This window comes from Eublepharis macularius, chromosome 1 (genome assembly GCF_028583425.1).
Source record: "Eublepharis macularius isolate TG4126 chromosome 1, MPM_Emac_v1.0, whole genome shotgun sequence".
NCBI lineage: Eukaryota > Metazoa > Chordata > Lepidosauria > Squamata > Eublepharidae > Eublepharis > Eublepharis macularius.
This window is the reverse complement of record NC_072790.1, coordinates 208,586,611-208,606,340: the sequence shown is the minus strand read 5'-3', so window position 1 is coordinate 208,606,340 and position 19,730 is coordinate 208,586,611. Positions and strand designations below refer to the sequence as shown.

General features: G+C 42.5%; 1 protein-coding gene across 1 annotated transcript in view; it reads left to right on the top strand.

Moving 5' to 3' along the window:
* The window catches only part of NRXN1 (neurexin 1), a 1,172,093-nt gene extending 1,166,999 nt beyond the window's left edge, over nt 1–5,094 (top strand). The window contains exon 20 of the mRNA XM_054986029.1: nt 1,635–5,094. Coding sequence (XP_054842004.1) covers nt 1,635–1,939 — 305 coding nt within the window. The 3' untranslated portion in view covers nt 1,940–5,094. The remainder of the gene's footprint in view (nt 1–1,634) is intronic.
* Nucleotides 5,095–19,730: the final 14,636 nt, after the last annotated feature.

Below are 19,730 nucleotides of genomic sequence, written 5' to 3'. Positions count from 1 at the left end.
GCCAGCCAAAACATGTTTGGCAATTTTAATACTTGACTGAATATGAAACAACACAAGGTGAAACTTGAGCTCTGAATTTCAAACATTGCACTGAGAAAACTGACAGTCTAAACTGATTTTATTGTTGGTTTTTGTGAGAGATATATTAATTTATAATGTGTTTCATGGTGTCTTGTGGATGCAGCCTTTCCTGCTTTTAATTATTAATCTGATAGCCTTTGATTGGCTCTTACACACTGCTTGGTCCCCCCCCCCCCTTCTTGTTGTTATCTGCAACATATGTCAACAGACACTCATACAAAAAGCTGTGTGCACCATTAAATATAACTATTGGACTCATTTCACATCTTGTACTTGTTATATAGGTCAACTGAAAACTGGAAATGACACCAGCTTAAGAGAAATGTGGGGGTAGATACGGAGGATCTTAGAAATGAATTTCAGTCAATCACATGCCTCAGGGAGGCTTCATGCTTCTTTAAGTTGCCACTGAATTTTCCTTAAAGAGCAATTTAGATTTAGAACATCCTATCCAGGTAAAATATCTGAACTGCAAGGAACAAAAAAGTATTCCTGAAAGATTATTATTTCATGTATCTCTCTTTTGAGGTCAAACTCGTAGGACACGGTTGGCCTTTAGGAAGTACAGAAGAGCTTATCTCTTTAGCCTGACTAGGTTAGATCTCAATAACGTCAACAATTTTGTGCATGGGCAACTTTTTAATTTCTATGTTTTGTTTTTGATGTGTCAGTATAAACTTTATTTCTATGCATTAACTCAAAAAGCATTTGAACCTTTTGCAATAAATCTGAACAACAATGTCTATTTTTTAAAAAAATAATGGAACATGCAGGATCTCAATGACTGTTTTCTTCAAGGGTTGGACAACTGATGTACTGCAAATAATCCTTGCAGTCTACACAACTGTGGGTCTTCAATCCCTACTAGTCTGTCTGTATAGCAGGTGGAGGCAACAGTTAGATCTAAGGGAGAGTCATGCCTGTTTGTGAGTGATCCACGTGTGCAAGCTTACTTGTTCTCTTATAAGAGTTCTCTTTACTAAAGATACAAGCAGGTGAATTACTGTGGGAACTGCTATAGCAAAAAGAAACCCAGTAAAGACACATCTGCACATGCAGTTCTCTTCTGTTTCTTTGGATGCCCAGCATGATGTGGGACAACTGCCTTAAGTAGGATTGCCAACCTCCAGATCTCCCAGAATTACACTTGATCTCCAGGCTACAGAGATCAGTTCCCCAGGACAAAACAGCTGCTTTGGAAGGTGGACCCTGGCATTATTCCCCACAGAGTTCCCTCCCCAGGCTCCATACCCCTCCAAATCTCCAGAAAATTCCCAACTTGGAGTTGGCAACCCTAGCCTTCAGTCACCCACATTCAGTACAAACTGCTTGAAATAACCGTTTTATGCAGCATAATGGTTTCAGAGGTTTAAATGTTCCTGGACATAGAAAACTAGCTCATCAAGGAGATGTCCCTTTATGTGCCCAGAAGCATATAGTTAATATCACCCTGCTTAACCTATTAAATGTTTTCTGACGATGCACAGCCATTGAATGTATCGGTGGTTTCTGCTATGCACTGTATAAATATTTCTTTCATCATTTACCTACAGCAAGTCCCACCAAGGCTGGAGGAAGAGGATATCCCAGTTCAGATGAGGTGGTCCGGGAATCCAGCAGCACAACTGGCATGGTGGTGGGGATCGTGGCAGCAGCTGCTCTGTGCATTCTCATCCTCCTCTATGCCATGTACAAGTATAGAAACCGGGATGAAGGGTCCTACCATGTTGATGAGAGTCGAAACTACATCAGTAACTCAGCACAGTCCAACGGGGCTGTGATTAAGGAAAAGCAACCAAACAGCTCTAAAAGCTCCAGCAAAAATAAGAAAAACAAGGATAAGGAATACTACGTCTGATCCCAACAGCTGAAAGAACAATTGTATAGAAATAGTCTTCATTTTATCTGAGACATAAAAACAAAACTTATTTACTTTACTTTTTATGAAGCACATTCAAAGTTTAAAAAAAATGGGAAAACAAGAACACAGGGAATGCAATCAGAAAGGAAAGACTTTTTTTTAAAAAAAAGGAAAGAAAAAAAGTGAAATAAGCATTTCATGCTCTTGTTTCACTGAAACAGGAGTCAATAATCCCCTAACATCCACAGTGTTTTCATTTACTCTGCAGTCTTTAAGTTGCTGGAATGTTTCTGAAGACGATGTTGGTACCGCACATTCATAAGGCAAGGAGTATTACTACAAAAACATCACCCAGCACAACACGAAATGAAATAAACTGCAACAACAAAAGTGAAATCTCTCACACACAAACATACACACAAAAGAAGCTACCTATGAGTCTGGATTTAGCCAAAGTGCTAGCACTTTCCTGAGGAGTAAGTTAGTCTTATTACCTGAAGAAACTCTGCTGTCCTACACAAGCGCTCATCAAGCAGACCTCGAAAGAGCTTGCCACCCAGTGCAACGAAGCAATGATTGGAGCTGGGGTTTGAAGTGAAGTGCTGGCTTTTCTGAATAAACCACATTTAAAAAAGAAAGAAAGAAAGAAAACACTTTCCAAAAAAAGCCCCTTTCTGGTTGTGAGGAAAACAGTATAGCGGCCTTATTTTCAAAAATAACAATAAACAAGAAAAGAGAAATATAAGGCTTATTTTTCACACACCACTAACAAACAAACCTGAGGGGAAAGATGCAATCATTGGGGGGGGGAAATCATGCACGCTTAATATGTTATTACATATGTTTATATTAAAAATACATCTATATGTGCTTTCTGGACTGTGATAAGTGATGTTTTCTAGCCTGTTGTATAGAAAATGCAAACTATATCGGCTCTTCAACCATTTTTGGTAAACTCAATGTTCTAAGTGTTGCTAGATATAGAACATTTTACCACATCTGGAGCAACCAACATTTCTGTTTACTTTTGCAGCCATGAGAAATTGCCACAATGTTTCTTCCCCTCCTGCAACTGATTCTTTTTCCTTACTTTTTTTTCTTTTCTTGGTTTGTTTTAATTTACAGTACAGTGAATACACTAAGAGGGATGTGTATGAATGTATATAAGAGTCAGCTAATTTTCTTCTTAACCTGTACAGCCTCTCTCTTTTGTTGCAGTTCAGTTATAGTAGTTTGTATGAAAGAAGTGGATTTAGAAAGCAAATATATATAGATCTAAACATCGTACTTTTCTTCTCCAATTGCCTATCCACTCCCAATATATATCGGCCAAACAAATTGAAATCATGTGGTTTCTGCCACCCGCCTAGACTGGACACAAGTGAATTGTTAAAAGTGACCTTTGCACTTCAGTTCAGATCACATCATTGGCCAGTGTAGTTGGCTGCTCCCCAGGAAGTGAGGAAAAGGTCAGATTCCTTAGGATTTTTTATACAAATCTTTGTCACTGTATATCATTTGCCTGGCATTCAGAACACAACTACTAAACTGGTGGTTGATAAGAGAATTCAAGTCTGCCTTTTGAATTACATTAGCTCTTCACGCTGAGGCATTCCCCAGTTATGAAAAAAAATGCGTTTTGAGCTTAAACTGCATGCAAAAACAGGAGTCCAAGTGCACATTTTGTTATCAGAGGAAGTATTCAGTGTAGTTTTCCTTTTTTTAAAAAAAAAATTTTTATCCCACCTTGCCTCCTCTTCTAAGATAAGTTGGTTTGGTGGTTCAGTAATTAACATGCTTTAAGCTTCTCTGCATAGATATACATTTAAACATTTAATGCTTTGGTTTAAATACATGCTTGTGCTATAAGTTAGCAATTAAAACAAAAATTAAAAGACTGCTCCACCAGATTCCCAAAAATGTCATTGTGTAACATCTCACTCGCAGAGAGATACAAAGGGAATACATTAGGCCAAGAGAAAGTAGTTCAGTAGAGAATCAGCCATATCTTGAAAGGCCTCCTGGGAGGATGAGAATGGTTCACGCTTTACAGACAGGAAGAAGGAATTTAAAATTAGCTTTAACCAGCAGGACTCTGTATCTTCTTGTGTGTTGTTTGCTACCACTGAAGTAAAACATTGGGAATCAATGAAGCACTTGGTCTTCAATACAGCAATATCTTACAAACACATGCAAAACAGTTGTGTTATTGCCATCTTTGGAAACTGCCAAACAGTTTGATCACGCTGTATGTCAAAAGGTTGCAGATTGGGGTGTGCGTGTGAATATTTGAAGGAAGTGTCAGTAAGGCTACATAATCTAAAAATACTTTGCCCAATCACTCTCCTCCTGTACCTTCTTCATAAGTGACCAGGGGAGGTCAGCAAAAGGGCTCTGGCTTTCATATACAAAATGAAACAAACTGCCAATGAGAAATGCATTTCCACAACAGTAAGGTTACATGAAAGGGGAGAGATATTCTGCTCCTTGGAGTTCTCTACCACTGCCGCAATCTGAGCCGATGGCACAAGGTTCTCTTGTGGCTTCATATTGACTCTGTTAACTCACCTAACTTGGCCAGATTATTTTTCTGAGCAATTAACGTGACTACCATAAGGAATAAGTAATAGGGGATGGCTATTTCTAGAAAAAGGTAATTTAAAACTGTTTTCTGGGGAGTTACTCCTGTTCTTCCTTGTTGATTTTGTGACTTAATAATGAACAAAGAAGTGTTTGCATTTATCAGATGTTACAGTAGCTATATTAAAACACCTTTCTCTTTTCAAAATGCATAACAAATACTTTAATCCCATCTCTATAATAATCTAGTTTGTTTGTCTAAAGCTGCAACCCTATACACATTTACTAGAGAGTAAGACCCACTGAAATAAGTAGGACTTCTTCTGAGTAAGCGTGTTTAGGATTGTGCTGTGAGATGGCTTTGGGTTTTTTTTTAATTACTGTATTGTGTTGCCTTTTTAACAATACACTAAAATGTGTGAAATTATTCATTCCCAAGATATCAAAAAAAGGTCAGAAGCCCTTAACCTTATAGTGCTTTCTGTGATAGGTATTTACAATTTTTTTATTTGTTGCAAGGCCAATTTATCCATTATTGGAAATGCTAAGCAAGTGGAATTTACCGTTTTGTTAATAAAATGTTTCTTAATACAACTGCTGACTCATTATTTTCTCATCCCGTTGCTTCATTTGCCATAATTAATATGTTAGGACTCCTACAATTCAGCATATATTTAGCTACAAGATGTAGTTCCCTCACTACCACCTTCCATTCTCCACAGATTTCTAATTTACTTAGAAAGATGATCCACATGGCTATTGTTTTGTGTATGTGTTTACTTCCAAAAATGGAATTGTTCGTCTGCTAAAGAAATCTGTATGTGACTGTGTAAAAATCTGCATGCAGAATGTATAACTGAGCAATGTTTCCTATCTTGAATTTGGAACTAAATGGCCCATCATTCGTCATAAACTTTAATAGGAATACATAGATTAAAATAAAAGCATCATATGGTTGTACATATAAGTACTAAACCTTGTATATACATAAAATAAAATCATTAATATACAGGTATCATAGTACAACTAACAGCCATATGTAGAAAACCAATAAAATCAGATGCATTTCAGCCCAATGGCCTTCCTCAGTGGTACATAAATATCAAAGACAGCATAGATAAAACATACATGACCTAGCACATTCTGAATTCTGAGATGAAATTCAAATAACATGGAGGGAATTCCTTAGAATTCTATGCCAGAGCAGCATGAAAAAGGGTCAGGGCACTGATAATAATAGTTGTGCTTCCTTTGCCCATAAATCTTATAGCCAGGTCAAGAATGTAAAATTCAAGATGGAGTGTTGGATATACTGATCAAAGATGAAACAGAAAATGAAAAATGTTACATAATACTATATGTTGAGAGTACAAATAGAGGGGCACAAATAGAGGAGTCCCTTGCCTCTTACAGGTGGTTTACAGTTGTTCCTACCTACATGCAGCCACTGTCCATCCTCAACCCTGCACGCCTGTGATCAAATAGGGAAATGTTACCATAAACCTGGATGTATGCGGCTTCAGTGATTCCCATGCCTGCATTTATTTAGAAACATGCTACTTTGGTCATGGAAATTGCTATTGGCTGTAGCCCTGTACAGCCCAGTTTACACTAACCTTTCTCCCTTGCAATTTTGGTGATGTAATTTAAACAGCTACATTCAGAACTCAAACCTTGTGAAAAGTGCTCCAAGATTGAGGCTCCCAGCCTACAGTGGGAAGAAGTTTTTCATGTCTGATCTTTATTGTAACATTAAGAGGGTATCTTTGGTGGGTTCTGAAGATCAGAATGAGCTGAATCAGAGGAGGTGGTCTTCAATGTGTGTTGGGCCTAAGCTTTTATAGGTTATAACTAGGGTTGCCAGTGGCGGGCAAACTCCCGGGGGTTTGCCACCTTGCCCACCAACCCACCAGTGGTCCGCAGGAGGTGGCAAGCTCCCGGAGGTTGCTCGCCACTGGAGGCACCTCAGGAATGCGCACCATGCACATACTCCCAACAGGCACAGTGATATCACTTCCAGAAGTGCCATCGTCGCACTAGCCCCAAATGAGCTGAATCATCCCCGCACGGAATGTGGAAGTGCTCCTGTGGCTAGCGTGACAGCGCCATTTCCAGTGGTGACATCATTGCACAGGCGCTGGACCTCACTGCTGGCACGAGGTAAGTGCCAGGTTCCCCCCCCCCCCCCGTCCCGGTGGGAGGGTATAGGGACCTGGCAAACCTAGATATAACCAGTGTTACTCTGAAGAGAACAGCAGGCAATGCAGATATTGGGAAACTGCTAACTGTTCCCATTAGAGGACTATTGTCACTTCAGTAGGATTGTAAGAGAGATGCTCAAAAAGCACAAGAAGTCTGCTGGTTTCGTATTCATTTCACTATACTGTTTAGCTTGTTAGTGTTAAGCTGATCTACAACAATATTGTTTCTATGAAGAGCGCTTCATTTTATAATAATATAATTGTCTTGGAAGACTTTTAAACCTTGTGAGTTTACTGTCAAAAAAGACTACAACTACTATCCATACCTGTTTAGCCTAAAGCATGTAATACTCATATGTAAACAATATAGATAGTGTCAACCATCTGTTTTGCTAATGCATGTTAGGGTATGTAGAGATGCCTGCAGCTTCATGCTGGGTGCGAAGATCTGTCAATCAAGGACAATGATGGTGAAGCCATTTTTTAAGAAATCCATTTCACAACCAATTCCATTTCCAATTCCAAAACCCTTTATTGGCATAGTATACACATGGAAAAGAAAAGAAAATGGCAGTACAGCGCAATTTGACAGTTTGTCAGCATGAGAGCAGAGTGAATTTCAGGTAATTGTGACTCAGACAGCTAATAATCAGAAACAATCCCCCCACCCCAGGAACCCAATAACAACAACAACAATAATAACAATAGTTTTTAAAACACCTCTGATGTCACAATTAGCCTTCTCCCTTCAGTTGCTCCCCTTCCCCTCTCTTCCTTTTTTCTTTTCCAGTTTTTCTCTTTCTTTCATCCTCAAAACAATGGCCAAAAACTCTGCCACCTGCTCGGTAATTTCAGGAAGTCTGTCTGCTAACAGAAATTCTGCACCACTAGTAGTTGCTGTCTCAAAGGTTTGGAGAAGGGGACTGATCAATCGTGAGCGCAGTTGAGTAAACAGCAGGCAGTGTAGAAGAATATGCTGGATAGAGTCAGGTTCCCAGCAGTAGCACCTGCACAATCTTGCCTCGTAGGGAATGCCCTTGTATCTGCCGGAAACCATGACTGAGGGGAATATGTTAAATCTAGCCAGCATAAAAGCTCTACAATGAGAGGGGATAACTAGAGTTGTAAAATACTGGGCCATAGCATTTTGGGGAAAAAAAGGCCTAAAGCCCAAGGGGATCCATATCATAACCAAAAAGCACTGTCTATGGTTATAGATCCAGAGGAGTTAGCCATGTTAGTCTGTAGTAGCAAAATAAAAAAGTGTCCAGTAGATTACTGTGATTCTCGAAAGCTTAAGCAACAGTAAAGTTGGTTAGTCTTAAAGGTGCTACTGGACTCTTTTCTATTTTACCATCTATGGTTGGTTCTGGGGAGCGTTGGCTTCAATTGTACATGCAGTTATAATGGTATTCTGAAAAAATGTTGGTAAAAATCTGTCACTCCCCCCTTCTTGCCAAGTCCCCAATTTTTCCAGGAGCCAATTTGTTGTTGTTTTCTGCATAACTGATGGTCAGTCTCTGTGGTATGTAGATGGTCTTTGTCCTACTATTGTATAATCAGCACTATTTATCATCTTACCTCTGGACAGTACAGTGACATCTGCCACAGTCACCAGTTTTTCAATTGGTTTTTATTAGCAGGAGAATGCCAGTAAAAATTACCATTTCTCAGCAGGCAGTTTCTGAGGGAGAAATTTGAATTTGGGAGGAAAAGAGCTTAGAACTTCTATCTGAAACTGTGGTGCAGCCGTATGGAGGTAGGTTTTGCACAACTTGTTCCCTGGGAACTGGTTGTGGAATGAGTGGATTTGCTGTTCCATAGCAGTGGGTGTGTGTAATGATAGTGCCATAAAGGAACAGCACAAATTGGCTCACAAAAAAGTATCATGGAGGCATAGCTCAGCTTACATTAGTGAACAGCACTAGCGGGTGTTCATAACAGAAATGCCTCCTGTGTGGTTCAAATCCAGATATTTCAGTGGTGTATTATACACCAATGTGTGCATCCAGTGCTGAAAGAGCATCAACCAGTTTGTAGTGAATGGACCATGTAGACCTGGCCCATGTATTCCATAAGCTCATGCATGAATCCAGTCCACCCGGAGCTCCAGCATGCAGCCATAAGTATTCTATGCAGAATTTTTTTACCATGCCGAATGTTAGCCCTGAGACTTTTGGGTCACAATTGTATATTATCTTTTGTGATCTATCACTTTTTCAAGCATATAATATTGAAATGTTATGTGGGGAAAGAGCCACGATTAACCCTCGATGAACAGCAGTCCTGTACTGATTAGGAACTATCACTTTTGCCATGGCAACTCATTTGCAGGTATAAGATTAATATGTCTTTTAAGTTCTTCCTGTTAATATGTTGTGGTGGAACTTTGCTGTAAGGCCAATGCAAGGTATATAGGTTTGATGTCATAACAGGAGATTAAAGAAACATGAAAGACTGTATGAAGTTTTATAACCTTCTGGAGAGATAGTATGGTAAGTTTTTAAAGTAAAAGTGCCATGGATTTGTGGGAATGTCATCCTTAAATGGAAGCTTTTTCAAACAAATTAGCTTCAAAAGTATGCATTTTTGAGCTGAAAATGTTTTTTTCATTGAGAGCAGCCATCCTTGTGAAGCAAAAGCTAAACAATTATGAGGAGAGAACATTGTCTTTGAAACAACATAAAAAACAATAGCACAAGTGTTTCCTGATACAGCCTAAGCATTGGGTCATGGGTAAAAGAGAAAGGGTTGGGCAAATGACTTTCCTGGCTGCCACGGCAAATCCCTGTGGGCACCAGCTTCATTGTGTGTAGAGAGAAATCCAGGATTCAGGCCCAGTAGCACCTTAAAGACCAATTAGATTTCCAGGGTACAAGCTTTCAAGAGTCAAACCTCCCTTTGTCAGATAAATCCAACTTTCCTGCTCAGATGAAGGTGTTTTTTTGCTGACTAAAAAATATCTGACTACTAAGAAGATAAAAATTTTGTGTTGTGCATTTCAGATAAACAGCATTAAAATGTCCCATTTTCAAATGTTAGCAGAGTGCCTTTCACTGTGTATTAGATATGGGCATGGAATGAGAAAAAAGAACCACGTGGTTTGTGGTTTATTCATTTTCATGGAACACGAACCACGAATTAGCCAAACTTGAGCCAGTTCGAGGGAGTCCAGAACAGGCACCATCACACTCACAGCCAAACTAAACAAGACTTTTCCAATGTCCAATACCTACCAAATGTGCAGGTGACCTAGTCCTCACTGTCCTCTAAAGAACCCCCAATTTTCAGAGATTGAAGTGCAGGAAAGGCATGATCCATGGGTCCCTCCCTTTCCTGTCATTTCTCTTCACAGTGGCAAAAACTGGAGTGTCTGCTGGAAGCTACTTTGAGGGGCGACAAACTGACCTTCCCAATGTGCAATACCCGCCAAATTTGCAGGGGACATATTCCTCTCTGTCCTCTAAAGACCCCCTCCCCAAGTTTCAGAGGGATTGAACCCTGGGAAAGGCATGATCCTTGGGTCCCCCCCTTTCCTGTCATTTTCTCTTCACAGTAGTAAAAACTGGAGTGTCTGCTGGAAGTTAATTTGAGGGGCTACAAACTAACCTTCCCAATGTCCAATACCCACCAAATTTGCAGGGAACATAGTCCCCTCTGTCCTCTAAAGACCCCCCAAGTTTCAGAGGGATTGAACTCCAGGAAAGGCATGATCCATGGGTCCCCCCCTTTCCTGTCATTTTCTCTTCGCAGTGGCAAAAACTGGAGTATCTGCTGGCAGCTACATTGAGGGACTGGCCCTTTTCCTGGCTGGATGGGCCAGAGTGGGAGCTCTCTAGTTCACAGGGACAGCTGCCAATCAGGCATGGAGGCCTCAGATTGGGGGCAACCAAAAGACTGCCACTGTTGCCTGGGTGATGGATTGAATGGTGCAAAGTGTCTGGCTTTCCGAACCAGCAATGGAATGGAACAGAATGGTAGGAAAAGTCGTTTGTTCCATACAAACGTGGACCCATGGAATGTGTTTCTTTGAAAAAGAACCAGCCGTTCCATTCGGAATTTTGTTCCATGGTTCGTTTCGTGCCCATCTAATTTTTGTTTTGCCGAATCCATCTATTTAAAGGAGACCACATTCTTCTGTGCTCCAGCTCCCAAATAACATCACTGTCTTCCCAGGACCAACATATTAACACTGCCAATAATGCAGATTGATAATATCTAACTGTATTGGGAGCAGCTAAGCCTTCCTTTGGACATGGACATATGAGCCCTTGACTTCTTACCACCCCAAATAAATTTGTCAAACATAGAATGTATTTTTTTCCAGCATCCCATGTGACAGATATAGCAATTAAGCTAAAAATAAAAATACAATTTTTGCCAAACTCTTCATTTTAATAGCAGCAATCCTGCTCAACCCTGATAATCTATATGTAAACCATTTCTTCAAAATAATCTGTCAGAAATTAAAAGGGTTCACATTTTTAACCAACAGATTATCTATAGATGGTTGTTGTGGGTTTTCCGGGCTGTATTGCCGTGGTCTTGGCATTGTAGTTCCTGACGTTTCGCCAGCAGCTGTGGCTGGCATCTTCAGAGGTGTAGCACCAAAAGACAGAGATCTCTCAGTGTCACAGTGTGGAAAAGATGTTGGCAGGTCATTTGTATCTACTCAGGAGGGGTGGGGCTGAGCTGAGTCATCCTGTAAGAGTTTCCCAGGGTGTGGAATGCTATTGGCGGGAGGCTTCACTGTATCCTGAGGAGGTTCTTTTGCATATGGATTGGTGCTTGATGTGCTAATCTTCTCTGCAGGGCTATTGTTGAGTATAGAGTGTTTTGTTAGCCTGGTGTTTTTCAGAACTGGAAACCATGCTCTGTTCATTCTTAAGGTTTCTTCTTTCCTGTTGAAGTTTTGCTTATGCTTGTGAATTTCAATGGCTTCCCTGTGCAGTCTGACAAAGTAGTTGGAAGTGTTCTCCAGTATTTTGGTGTCCTGGAATAAGATACTGTGCCCTGTTTGAGTTAGGCTATGTTCAGCCACTGCTGATTTTTCAGGTTGTCCAAGTCTGCAGTGTCTTTCATGTTCTTTTATTCTTGTCAAGATACGACGCTTTGTGGTCCCGATGTAAACTTGTCCACAGCTGCAGGGTATACGGTATACTCCTGCAGAGGTGAGGGGGTCTCTACTGTCTTTTGCTGATCATAGCATCTGTTGTATTTTTCGAGTGGGTCTGAATACTGCTTGAAGGTTGTAGGAGAAAAACACTACAGGAAAAGTGTTTTTGCCATATATCAAAGGAATTACTGATCAGATGGGAAAGCTTATGAAAAAGCATAACCTTCAAGCAGTATTCAGACCCACCCGAAAAATACAACAGATGCTATGATTGTTCAGTGTGGCAAAGCATGTAAGTGTTGGAGTAAGTGTTTTTGTTTGACTTTTTTGCCTGAGTTGGAGCTGATTGCAGAGGGGGATTGTTACTAGCTGGAGAGCATCTGTTTTGCCTGCGGCTAACTGCTGGCCCCACCCTCTACTGACTGAACCTTGAACTGAATTAGGCTCCTCCTCACCAGAGGCACATCACAGCCATCTGGACTCTGAGAAGAAGAAGGAAAGGGACCTGCAACTAGAAGAGTACTCTTGGAATATTCTTGGAAGGCAATGATGTCAACAGAAGGCCCCTTTCCAGTCACCTTCATGGAGTGTGCCATGTTTGTTTTCCTCTTGGAAGAGAAGACAAACTTCACTTGTCAGAAGTGTAAGCTGGTCAGGCTTTTGGAGGAGAAGATTCAGAGCCTGGAGGAGAAGATCACCACCCTTCAAGAAATCAAGGAAGGGGAGGATTTTATTGAGAAGAGCCTGGGGGCTTTGCATAAGCATGAAGAAATAAGTCCAAGAGAAGAAGGAAGAGTCAATCTCCCTTCTGAGCCTCCTCTCAGTTCTGTAATACAAACCAGAAGATGTGGCCTAAGGCGATGCTCTGGTCCACTGGAGCTCAAGAATCGTTTTGAGGTGCTTGAGATGGTGACGGAGACGAGAGTGGAAGGAGAACCACAAAAACCTGGAGGAGGGAGTGAAGAGGGCATGGGGCCACACAGAAGTGGAAGAAAACGGAAGGTGGTGGTCATCAGGGACTTTCTGTTCAGGGGTATGGAACATCATGTGTCCAGGCCAGATCCCCTACTTCGAGAGATGTGTTGCTTTCCAGGAGCCAGAATTGAGGATATTACAGGCCGACTGCTGAAACTGATCAGACCAACTGATCAGTACCCGTTTGTGCTAGTTCACGTGGGAACGAATGACACGGCCATGAATACCATTGCAAGAATTAAAGAGGACTGTGAAGTTCTTGGAAGGCAGTTGAAGACAGTGGGGGCACAGTTGGTATTCTCTTCTATCCCTGTCAAAGGAAGAGGAATGCAAAGGGAGCAGACCATACTCGAGGTGAATAGTTGGCTGAGGTAGTGGTGCCGGCAGGAGTGCTTTGGGGTTCTGGAACCAGGGGATAAGTTTTCTTAGAGAAGGCCTTCTAGCACGTGATGGGCTTCACCTCTCAAGGTCAGGGAAGACAATGTTTGGAAAGAACCTGGAGAGCTTCATCAGGAGAGCTTTAAACTGATGCCGCAAGGGGAAGGGGACGATCAACATGGGGATTTCAATGAAGAAGTGATAACAGGGGGAGCCCACCTGGGTAGGACAGATCAAACAAAGGTACAAGGCTACAAGTGCCTATATACCAATGCCCAAAGTAAGGATTATAAGAAGGAAGAGCTTGAGCTTCTCTTGCAAACAGAGGGCTACAATATAGTAGGAATTACTGAGACTTGGTGGGATGATTCCCATGACTGGAATGTGGTAGTGGATGGGTACGAGTTGTTCAAGAAAAACTGGAAGGGTAGAAGAGGAGGCGGAGTGGCATTGTATGTGAGGAGAGGGCTTGATTGTCAACAAGCTCTGGAGAATGTGGTTGACAGCCCAGTGGAAAGTATATGGGTGGAAATAAGGGAAGGACAAAGGGTATTGTAGTTGGAGTCTACTACAGACTACCTAGACCAGGGAGAGGAAATGGATGCTGCCCTCCTTGAACAGATTGGTAGAGTATCCAACATCAGAACCTTATAATTATGGGTGACTTCAACTTCCCTGATGTGTGCTGGGAGACAAGCTCAGCAAAGCGACAAGAATCACGCAACTTCTTGACCTGCCTAGCTGATAACTTACTTTTTCAAATGATGGAGGAAGCTACAAGGGGCTCAGCCATACTAGACTTAATATTAACCAACAGGGAACGGTTGGTAGATGGGGTGAAGGTGGTGGGGACCTTAGGGGGAAGTGACCACGTCCTCCTTGAATTCCAGTTGCTGTGGGGGGCCAAGGAAGTTCGTAGTCAGACTCATAGGTTTGATTTTCATAGGGACGACTTCAGTGAACGTAGAGGCTTGATGAAAGTCATTCCGTGGGGGAGTGTGCAGGAAGGGAAAGGAGCAAGTGAAGGGTGGGCTCTTCGTAAACATGATCTTTTGCAAGCTCAAGCCCTCACTATTCCAGCAAGACAGAAACATGGTGTCAGGGTTGAAGTGTATGTATGTAACCAAAGAGACTCCATATTAATTCTTTCAGTATTCTAAGTGCTTTGTTCACAGGTGCCAAGATGTTCCCAGCAGCTATCTCACGGAAGAGGATTGTTTTGGCTATCGCTTCTCCAGCCTTGGGAAACTTTCGCTTTCTCAGCTTCAAAGGGATTGTTTTGAGAACTATGGGGGGAGGTTGGGCCTGCTGGGTTCTGATACTTTGTAGCTCATGCTTTGCCTGTCATTCGTAACAATACACGTGTACCAGCCTGGATATTGTATCTGGGCCCGTGGACTATAATGAACTCTTTCTTCAGTAAACTTTTGAAAACAACGGACTTTTGTCTGATTGCAGAAGGTAGTCTGGAGTAAGGACATTATCTAGCCACAGTTCTGACACATGGTAAGGGCTCCAAGAAACCGATGTGGATGAACAGAGAACTCCAGAATAAGCTAAGGGAGAAAAAGGAAATGTTCAGGAAATGGAGAGAAGGCCAGGACTTCTAAAGAGGAATATATGAGGGTTACTAGGTACTGCAGGTCAGCCATCAGAGAACCCAAAGCTCAGTATGAGCTGGGTCTGGCCAGAGGGGCTCGCTACAATAAGAAAATCTTCTACAGATATGTGAGAAGCAAATGCAAGGTAAAAGAGGCAATTGGACCTCTGTTGGGAGAGGAAGGAGAAGTTCTGATAGAGGACAGAGAAAAAGCAGGCAGGCTTAATGACTTTTTTGCCTCTGTTTTCTCCCTGAAGAACTCAGGCACATCTAGAGATGGTAGTAGACATGACAGGGTACCTGGGTGGCTAGTTGACATTGACAAAGAGGTTGTGGAGAGGCACCTGGCTGCACTGGATGAATACAAATCCCTTGGGACGGATGGAGTGCACCCAAGAGTGCTCAAAGAACTTTCTAGAGAACTTGCAGAACCTCTGTCCATCATCTTCAAGGCCTCCTGAAGGACTGGGGATGTGCCACAAGATTGGAGAAGAGTGAATGTTATCTCAATCCTTAAGAAAGGGAAGGATGGCCCGGGAAACTACAGGCCGGTCAGTCTGACTTCTGTTGCTGGGAAGATATTAGAGCAGATTTTAAAGGGATTGATCTGTAAGCATCTGAAGGACTGCTTAGTGATCTGGGGAAGTCATCATGGTTTTGTCTCCAACAGATCTTGTCAGACCAACCTGGTTTCCTTCTTTGATCGAGTGTTGAGCTTACTGGATTGTGGGAACTCTGTCGACATGATTTACCTGGATTTCAGTAAAGCTTTTGATAATGTTCCCCATGACATTCTAATAGGTAAACTGGAAGACTGCAGACTGGACTATAGGACAGTTTTGTGGATAGGGAACTGGTTAGAGGACCACACCCAAAGAGTGGTGGTCAATGGTTTTTTGTCAGATTGGAGGGAGGTGTCCAGTGGGGTGCCACAGGGCTCAGTTTTGGGCCTGGTACTTTTCAATATTTTTATCAATGAGCTGGATGAAGGGGTAAACGGGCTACTCATTAAATTTGCTGATGATACCAAATTGGGAGGAGTGGCAAACACCCAAGAAGATAGAGTTAAAATTCAACAAGACCTGAATACTCTGGAAAAGTGGGCGGTTGTGAACAGGATACAATTCAACATAGATAAGTACACAGTATTACATCTGGGCCACAAAAATGTGAAGCACAAATACAGGATGGGGGATACAGTTCTGGGTAGTAGTGTATGCGAAAGAAATCTTGGAATAAGAGTGGACTGTAAACTAAATATGAGCAGTCAGTGAAAGGCCAACTCAGTCTTGGGTTGTGTCAAAAGGGCCATTGCATCAAAATCGCAGGAGGTCATAGTCTCTCTCTGTACTGCCTTGGTCAGGCCACACCTGGAGTACTGTGTGCAGTTCTGGAGGTCTTACTTCAAAAAGGATGTGGACAAAATTGAGAAGGTGCAGAAGAGAGTGACGAGAATAATCAGGGGTCTCGAGACTGAGCCCTGCAAGGAAAGGCTGAGGGCCTTGGGAATGTTTAGTTTGGAGAAGAGGAGATTGAGGGGGGACATGATTGCTCTCTTTAAATATTTGAAAGGCTGTCATTTGGAGGAGGGCAAGGAGCTGTTCCAGTTGTCAGGAGAGGACAGGACTCAAAGCAACGGGCTTAAATTACATGCAGAAAGGTACTGGCTGGATATTAGGAAAACTTTTTCACAGTCAGAGTAGTTCAAAGGTGAAATCAGCTGCCTAGGGAGATGGTGAGCTCCCCTTCACTGGCAGTTTTCAATAAGAGGCTGGGTGAATATTTGTCAGGGATGCTTTAGGCTCATCCTGCATTGGGCAGGGGGGTGGACTAGAAGGTCTGTATGGCCCCTTCCAACTCTGTGATTCTCTGAAACAGACATGCAAGGGAAGAAATCCAGAGACCACTCCAGTTTCATTTTCTTGCACATATTCAGCTGCAGTGACAATCCATTATACCCAGGAATCCTGACTTCTAAACTTACCCCTCTAGCTGACCATTTAAGGCCAGTTTAATCTGCAGACAAGTCAAGAGATGTTTTTTTTCATACCATGAAAAGAACCAACTGCTTATTTCCATAAAGGAATGGGGGTTTACACATGCAAAGTCATTGATTTTACTGCTTTAGGGCACTTTTACTCATTTATATACACACCCATACCCTGGAATGGGGCTGTTGCGAGTACTTTTCAATCCAGTTTTATTGCCAATCACTTTCTCAATCCTCCCTTGCACGGAATTGATCTTTGTTACTGCTGTCACAAACTGAGTCAAATATCCACTACAACCCTTGCATGATCAGTCAATGCCATAAAGTGTACTTGTGAAGCTCATAATTTTTTTTAACCCCATTGTGGTTCACTTTACACTTACTCAGAATGTCATTTGCCATTCAGCCAATCCAACCAACTGAAGAGATCCTGGGGGAGTTCTTCCAAGACAACTTGAGTATTCAGGTTCTGGATAACATGGTGTCATCTGCAAACTCAACTCTCCCTTCAGATTACTAACAAACAAACAAATTAAATAAATAGCACGGATCTGAATACAGATCTGTAGGGGATTCCTTTGCTTACTTTCAAACATGGTAGTTGTACCCTCTGCCTCCTGTTCTTTAACCAGTTACCAGAAGGATCTGCATTATTTTCCCATGGCTGAAAATTTTACTGAGTAGTCTTTGGTAATGGACTTCAGCAAAATCTTTTGGGAAAGACATTAATTCTTATCTACAATTTTAAAGAATTTCAAAAAAGCGAATGGGGTAGAAGCCATGCTTCACAAAAGTATGCTTTTCTCTGTGCTTAATCATTATATCTTAAATAATGCTTTACACCAATTTGTCCAGAAGAGACATTCGGATAATTGGCCTGTCATTTGAACATATGAATAGAGGAGGGCACGGACCAGGAAAAACCCACAGGCTATGGGTCTATGGTCTGTGGTGAACTGACCAGTTAGTTGGTCCTGGCTGGAACTGGGAGTGCTTTAACCACCCCCCCTTGCCACCAGACAGCTGGAGCAAGTTGAGGATTTAAATGTTAAAAGAGCTCCCGGCACTGCTTGCCAGCTGCACCAGGAACGCTCTAATCCCCTCCCTTGCTCCAGTCATCTTGCCAGCGGCTCCAGTCATCTTGTCACCAGCTTGTGCAGCAGGGAGCTGGGCCTTTAAACATAACCTGGCACATGGGGGGGGGTCCCCTCTCCATGGGCCAGCTGGTATTTAAAGGGTCCTTTCCCTGCTGCTTGCACAGCAGCTGAAGGATCAGCAGAAGCCCTGACATGGCCCTTTAAACTCCAGCTGGCCCACGGCACCGGGAGCAGCACTGGGAGTGCTCTAAACCCCCCCCCCCCCGCTCCAGCTGTCTGGCGGGCTGCCAGACTGCTGGAGCAAGGGGGATTTAAATGTTAAAGTGTTCCTGCTGCCACTTGCCAGCAGCACAGGGAGTGCTCTAACCCCCCTGCTTCAGCTGACTGGCTGGCCCGCCAGTCAGCTGCACCAAGGGGGGGGGTTAAATGTTAAAGCGCTCCCAGAGTGGTGCCGGGAGGCTTTAATGAACCATGGGAAAAAATCCATGGGTCCATGGAAAATGGGTCTCCCACAACGTGCCAGTTTGCGAACACTGAACCGGCTGGGTCCATGCAAAATTTTGATCCATGTTCCGGTCCGTGCCTACCTCTACACATGAAGCAGATCTATACCATTGGTCCATCAAGTTCTCAATAGGAGTGTGCATCAAGAATATTTCCATTTAATTTTCAGTTCTGGGAGTTCCGGAATATTCCCATTCCATTACTAGTTTGTTTCCGTTCCACCAGTCCTGACTTGGAACTGATCTGTCCCCCCTCCCCTTTTTTTGGTCCACTTCACGTGCACATGAGCAAACACACTCTGTTCTTTTAAGGGAGGGATGGAAGCAAAGCTCTGGGGCAGCTGTTTTCACACTTACCAAAACCAGTACCAACGATTAGTTCCCCTCCTAGTCTAAACAAGTGATCCAATGAGTTTTTCCTCAAGCACAATAGCATACACATATAACAACAACAACAACGGACCTGTAGAAGGTGAATGTTAGCAGATGGAGCAAGGGGCCATTCCCAAGTAGGAGATTGCTCCAACAGGTGTAAAAAACAAGCCTGCTTCATGTTCGCGTTTTTTCTTTTTCTATAGTGCCAGTAACTTAATATCTTTGCATTTTGCTGTTGTCTGTTGGGTTCATGTTTCCTTGTCCTCTTCTTCCACAATGAGGGGCAAATCCAAATCCCTCCTTTTGATGCTCAGCATTCCACTGCAAAATGGGGCCATCTTGCTGCAATCTTCTCCATCACCCAAATGCAGGCAGGCAGACAGGCAAGCAAGCAAGCAGAATAGTTGAATCTCGCACCCTGCGCCCAACAGATCAAAGTTTTCCCTTTGCTGTGGGGCAGGCAGGATTGTTTTTGAAATGGAGTTACACATTTGCCAATTTACTCAGAAAAAGACTATGGAAACAATCCCAAACAGGTCTACTCAGATGTAAATCCCATGTTATTCAATAGTGCTTACTTCCAGGGAAGTCTCTTTAGAATTCCAGTGTATGATTTAAGTCTTCCAAGGTTTTTATCATTTGATTGATTGAACAGGCCCCACCCAGCCCCACAGCACTTTTCCTCTCAGCAATTCCAAGTGCCCTGATGGGGGTGAAGGGAGACAGATCAGTGCCTGATCAGTAGCAATGCAAAACAAATTAAGATGAACACTAGCAGATCTTCTCAGATGTAAGATCCATGTTGGTCAATAGTGCTCGCTTGAATTTCAATGCAGCCTATTCCTTCCAAACATTTCCAAAGCTGACAGGAGGTGTCTCCCCTTGCGGGGACTGGATTGACAGGGAGGGAGACCCATTTCCTGGGTAACTATAGGGTGAGGGTGGGGAGATGCACTCTCGTCATGCACATTGG